This window comes from Panthera leo, chromosome F3 (genome assembly GCF_018350215.1).
Source record: "Panthera leo isolate Ple1 chromosome F3, P.leo_Ple1_pat1.1, whole genome shotgun sequence".
In the NCBI taxonomy this organism is placed as follows: Eukaryota; Metazoa; Chordata; class Mammalia; order Carnivora; family Felidae; genus Panthera; species Panthera leo.
Window position 1 is genome coordinate 67,217,586 of NC_056696.1, and position 6,000 is coordinate 67,223,585.

Genomic DNA, 6,000 nt, shown 5'->3' on the forward strand with positions numbered 1-6,000 from the left:
GGACGACAGTTTGTGGGAGGGCATTGTTGGCAGGGGGCCGGGGGTGAGGGCAGAGGTGAGGCGGCCCGGTGTGTGTGCACACAGGGGGTTCTGTACTCAGGCCCTGCATCTCACCCCGGGGTCTCCCTCCTTGTTTGTTCTCCTGACCTCCCGAGGTCCCTGGCAGCCATGACGTGGGGCAGGGTGCACCCACCCTCAGCTCCTGGCCAGCCCCGGGCCCAGACCCTTCCCTGTCCCTCCCCTCCTCCTGCAGCACCAAGCAGATGCTGGTGGACATCATGCAGTTCCAGCCTGGGGACTCCCTCGAGGAGATGCTGTCCCTCCCGGCGTCTAGAGAGCAGGTGAGTGGCCGGGTAGCTCCGAGTCTGGTCTGTTCATCCCCCCCTCCTGGCACCGCCCATTTCCTCCCCTAGACCCACCCAGGCTCCACAAGCAGACAGATGTGCCCCCCAGGAATGAGAACAGCACCCCCGTCCCGGCTCCCCTTGCAGCGAGAGTGAGCTCTGCAGGGACCCCAAAGCCCCTGATGTCCGTGCTGTGGGGAGGGCGGCTCAGGGGCATCGCGCAGCTACCCCAATGGGCGCTGGAGGGCAGGCATCCTGCAGGGAGAGAGGCCGCCTGAGGCCTGGAGGCAGAGAAGGTACTGGGTGGAGGTCCAGTTGGGCCCCCGGCAGCAAAGACTAAGCCGAGGGCCTTGCAGAGAAGGTGAGGATGGCCCGTAGGGGCAGGTCCCAAAGCACAGGATGGAGGAGAGGGGCGCCCCAGATACCCTGGAGACATCGCGGTGTTGGGAGGTGTGTGTCCAGAACCCCTTCCGCTGCGGCTTCCGCCCCGGTCTCCTTGGGCCACTGCCCCACTGTGGGGACCCCCGAGGCCCTCGCCCGTCTCTGACCTCCCCACCGCACCCACCACTGCCCCAGATGAGCCGGGGTCCGCCCCGGCCTGGGGGCGGAGTGGCGCGGGGCCGGCGGATCCCTGCAGCTCTTTTGTCCCTCAGGAAGCAGCCCACGAGCGGCTGATGAGCTGGCGCCGGGCCCGTGAGAGCCAGACCCCGGAGCCTCTGCGACGGCACCGCTCGCTGACCGCGCACTCCCTCCTGCCGCTGGCGGACAAGCGTCGGCGCGTCCTGCGCAACCTGCGCCGGCTGGAGGGCCTGGGGCTGGTCAGCGCCAGCGACGGCTACCAGGGGCTGGTGGACGAACTGGCCAAGGTAGCGACCCGGGGCGCCTCGGGACATGCCCCCCCCCACCGGCACGTGTCCTCCCAGATCCTCACCAGCCGGGGGAGGCCAAGGCACGGCCAGAGGGTCCGTTTTGAATTTTTTTTTTTTTTTTTTTTCAACGTTTATTTTATTTTTGGGACAGAGAGAGACAGAGCATGAACGGGGGAGGGACAGAGAGAGAGGGAGACACAGAATCGGAAACAGGCTCCAGGCTCCGAGCCATCAGCCCAGAGCCTGACGCGGGGCTCGAACTCACGGACCGTGAGATCGTGACCTGGCTGAAGTCGGACGCTTAACCGACTGCGCCACCCGGGCGCCCCCAGAGGGTCCGTTTTGAAGGCGAGGTCTGAACGTTACTCAGGGCGCTCTTGTACTGAAAGACCAGGAGCCTTGAAACCGTGACTCCTCGGTGGGGGCGAGGCCCCGGCCCTGAGGGTTTGGGCTGGAATCCTCGAGACCCTCCTCCTCGTCGGAAAAGCAGCTGGGAAACCTCCCTTTCCTGCTTTTCCCGGAGACCCTCACAGGGAGTTGTTGTGGGCCCGGCCCGGCCCCGAGGCGCTCCCGTCGCAGGGGGCAACTCCCCCTCCCTTGTCCCCCAACCCCAGGACATCCGCAACCAGCGCCGTTGCCGGCAGAGGCGGAAGGCAGAGCTGGTGAGGCTGGGGGCCACGCTCCGCGGCCTGGACAGTAAGGCCACCTTCTTCGAGGAGCAGGGCGACTACTACAGCCAGTACATCCGGGCCTGCCTGGACCAGCTGGCCCCCCGCCCCAAGTGGGTGCCCCCTCCCGCTCCCCGTGACCTCTCACCTCTGCCCACGTGACCCCTGAAAGGGAGGTCGCCCGGGACGGCAGGGTCCCTTTCCGATTCTGGCCTTCGGTCCCCTCACAGAACCTCGGGGTCCGAGTCGGCCGCCACAGGGAGAACTGGGGTCTTTGGTGTTGAAGACCCGGCTCCATGAACTCCCTGGGCCCTTTTTTAAACCAGGAGCTCCGGGAAAGGGAAGAAGCCGTCGCTCCGTTACACTGCTGCCCAGCTCCTGGACAAGGGGGTCCTGCTGGAGATCGAGGGCCTTCCCACCTCTCAGTACGTGTCTTCGGAGGGCACAGTGTCAGACCCCCACCGGGCCCCAGCGTGGCCCCGCCTTGGAGGGGCTGCGGGGTGATGGGGAGACGGGACACCTCCAGACAGAAAGCCGAGGGCAGCGCACGTGGTCCGGCACAGCCCCGGACACACCCAAGGGGGAGGGCACCGGGGCCCCGTCCTGGAGGAGGGGAAGGCCGTAAGGGCCAGGCACGCCGAAGACAGAGGCAGCCGGGGCCCCGCGAGCGCTGACGGGAAGTCTGGGCTCCGGAGGAGGGGGGCCGGGGCCCTGGAAGGAGGCACTGAGTCCGCGTTTTGAATCCTGTCCCTGAAAGCTTCAGAAATGTGATCTTTGACATCAGCCCTGGAGACGAGGCAGGGAAGTTCGAAGTCAACGCCCGGTTCCTGGGTGTGGACGTGGAGTGGTTCCAGCTTCACTACCAGGTGAGAGGCCCCCCAGGGGCCCCAAGCCGCCGGCCTGGCTCGGGTGCCCGCCTGAGGACAGTGGGCCCGCCTCGCTCCTCTCAGCCGCGGGGGACGTCAGCTCCCCACCCCGCCCGTCAGCACCGTCCGTTCCTGAACAGAAGGGTGAGGGTCTTGCAGCCCGAGCGCCTCTGTCCCCAGGCCCTGGCCCAGACCCCACCGCCAAGCACAGAGCGTGCAGCTGGCGGGCACTGTCAGAGCGGATGAGTCCTGATGTCCCAGCACGTGTCTGGGACCTCGCACACGCCGCCCTGCGGCCCTCTGCACAGCCCTGAAGCGTGACCCCTGTTCTCCGGGCTCTGAGGCTGACACAAGACGCAGCCTGAGACACAGGCCAGTGTTCAGGACAGCTGTGATTTTGTTTGTTTAGGTTTATTTATTTTGAGAGAGAGAGCACGAGCTGTAGAGGGGCAGAGGTCGGGGGGGGGGGGGGGGGCGGATCCCAAGCAGCCTCCGCGCTGTCAGCACAGAGCCCAACGTGGGGCTTGAACTCACAAGCCGTGAGATCATGACCTGTGCCGAAGTCGGACGCTCAACCGACTGAGCCACCCAGGCGCCCCAGGAAGCAGTGACTTTAAACCCACGTCTTTTTGTTCTGCCCTTTGGCCTTTTGAATGAGAGAAGGGGTTTGAAGCCCTGACTCTGCTCGAATTGACATTTGGTCAAGTCCCTGTGCCTCTCTTGGCCTTGATGTCCTCATCTGTGAACTGGGGTTTTGACGGCCAGTGCCCCTGGGTGGGCGAGGGAGGCTCGGGGGCATGAGCGTTGTGTAGACTGGCCGGGCCACCACCAGGAGCCCTCGCGCACCCCACCCCTGCCCTCTCCCCAGGACCTCCTGCAGCTCCAGTACGAAGGTGTAGCTGTTATGAAGCTCTTCAACAAGGCCAAGGTCAACGTCAACCTTCTCATCTTCCTCCTCAACAAGAAACTGCTGCGGAAGTGACGGAGGCAGGGGCCGCTCCGCGAGCCCCTCTTCCCTGCCAGGTTGCGGGGTCTCAACACTAACACTAGCTCACAGCCCTGCGGACGCCCAGGGCTCAGGGCTGGGCCGAGCTCCGGGAGCATCACCACCACCACCCCCCCGCCCCCGCCCCCGCCCCGGCTGGAGCAGCTGGCCCACCGGGCCACACGAAGGCTCCCTGGCGACAGTGAGCCTTGCCCAGAGGCTGGCCGTGTGGCCGATAAGCCCCAGAGCCCCTCGGTGTCCCTGCCGGACCGCAGCGCGGGGACCTGGGCCCTGCACCCTGGCCCACCGAGGCCCTTGCTCTTTGCCCGCTGCTGCCCTCCCGCGGTCACCCCGATATTTGCAAGCACTGCCCCCGCCGCCTCTGCCTCCCTGCTTCCTGCAGGCCCCAAAGCCAGGCTCCCGCTCCCTCCTCCCTCTTCGGCAGCAGCGGGTGAAAACCACCCCCCCCCCCCCCCCCCGTTACCTCAAGTCCCGCTCCGAGGATATTTATTCTCCCCCCCCCCCCCCCCGGCACTGGGGGTCACCGTGTGGCCCTCCCCCTGGGTGTACCCCTTCATCTCTTTGAGCTCAGAGAAGGCGTTGCCATCTCCCATGTCCCAACAGTCTGCCCGCCCCTCCCGCCGTGTGCGCAGGACGCCTTAGGGGGGGGGCAGGAAGGTCCCCGTTCGTGTTTCAGACTCGTCCTGTCCCCTTCCTACGGCACGAAGAGCGTCTTTCTGTTCGCTCACCCTTCCGGGCAGTCCCAGTCCCTGCATTCTTGTCCCTGACACTGTCTCTCCCCCACGTCCACCCAACTTCCTGTCCGTCTGCCCCTGATGTCACTTGAATAAAAGCAGCCGTCACCCGCACATGTGCAGTTCACCCCGGCTTCATTTCCTGCAGAGCAGGTCTCCGGCTTCTGAGACAGCTCTTGCCCGGGAGAGGAGAGCCGGGGGGGGGGGGGGGGGGTCCTTGCTGCAGCCCCCGAAGCGCCCGCCTGGCCGAGCTCGTAAAAGCTTAATTAGACGAGGGTTGGTTCCTCTCCCGCCTGCCCCGGGGCACGGGCACGGGGACGGGGAAGGAGTGCTTAGGTTTTGGTGCTGTTTTTATCGCAGCTCTGGAGGCTAAAGCCAAGAGGAGGAGGGACCAGGCCCAGTTGCGCCCCACCCGCTCCGCACACACTTCCAGCAGCTTCTCCTCGTGTGCTCTGGCCACAGCTGCTTAGGTGTGTTGCGGCCTCTGTGCTCTGAGCAAAACCCCCTTTCCGCGACAAGAGCCCCCCTCCTTTCCTCCCTGCTGTCCGGGAACAGGGACAAAGCCTGGGGACGAGGGAACGGTACAGAGGCACCCGCCCTGACATCCCGCCCAGAAGCCCCCGCTGGGCACCCCCGGTTTGCCTGGCGGGTCTGTCTTCCGCTCCGTCACTCAGGATCTGTCTCGCTGTCACATCGTCTCCTTCCCATAACATGTCACAGCAGAGACTTACGGTACTGCCTCACTCTGAGTGACAGTGACACACACAGTGGATTCGGGTTCCCACACACCATCAGCCGTCGCTGAAAAGCTCACACTCGCCCGACGGCTCCAGCACCGGGTACCACCGTGATGCTCCCCGGCAGCCGCGTGGGCTCAGCCACGTGGAGCACGCGCTGGCTCGTCACCGTGGCTACTGTCACTAGGGCCTGTGTGGCTGGGCTCTTTGCAGGCACTTCTCACGGCAACTCCGCAGAGGGGAGCGCCCCACCCCCGCCCTCTGCAGGGCAGGTGACAGAACCGAGGCGGGCGAGGCTCGGAGTTCTGGGTCACAGCCGGCAAGGGGCAGAGCAGGGCTCTAAACTCGGGCCCACCCCCTCCGGGCTCACCTTCCCCCACCTCGTGTCTTATCTGAGAGAAACATTTCCACTTCCTTCAGCCCACCCTCTCGTGCCGCCCTCTTTCGAGCCCACTGCTCAACCCTCCCGGTGGCCCCTGACACGCCCCGGTTCATCACTGTCTTCCTGTCAATGGCCAATGTGACACAGAGGCACGTAGGTCCTATGGGGGAGGGCACTCTCTTCAGGGACAATTTGACAACATCAGAAATGGGGAAAGAGAGGTCTTTCTACCAAATGTTGTTGGGGCAGCTGAATATCCACGTACAAAAGAATGAGGCCGGACCCCTACCTCATACCGTATACCAACATTGAAACAGATCATAAACCAAAACTAACAGCTAAAACTATAGCATTCTTAGAAGGAAACGTAAATTTGCATGACGTTGATCGGGCG

General features: G+C 64.7%; 1 protein-coding gene across 2 annotated transcripts in view; it reads left to right on the plus strand.

The window, feature by feature from the left end:
• Positions 1-4,191, plus strand: part of IQGAP3 (IQ motif containing GTPase activating protein 3) — a 36,099-nt gene extending 31,908 nt beyond the window's left edge. Inside the window, exons 33-38 of one of the 2 annotated variants that reach the window (XM_042925568.1) lie at positions 254-341; positions 998-1,210; positions 1,828-1,994; positions 2,208-2,306; positions 2,639-2,747; positions 3,604-4,191. In XM_042925568.1, the coding sequence (XP_042781502.1) occupies positions 254-341; positions 998-1,210; positions 1,828-1,994; positions 2,208-2,306; positions 2,639-2,747; positions 3,604-3,729 (802 nt within the window). In that variant the 3' untranslated portion in view covers positions 3,730-4,191. The remainder of the gene's footprint in view (positions 1-253; positions 342-997; positions 1,211-1,827; positions 1,995-2,207; positions 2,307-2,638; positions 2,748-3,603) is intronic. The other variant, XM_042925569.1, reaches the window with a different exon arrangement.
• Positions 4,192-6,000: the final 1,809 nt, after the last annotated feature.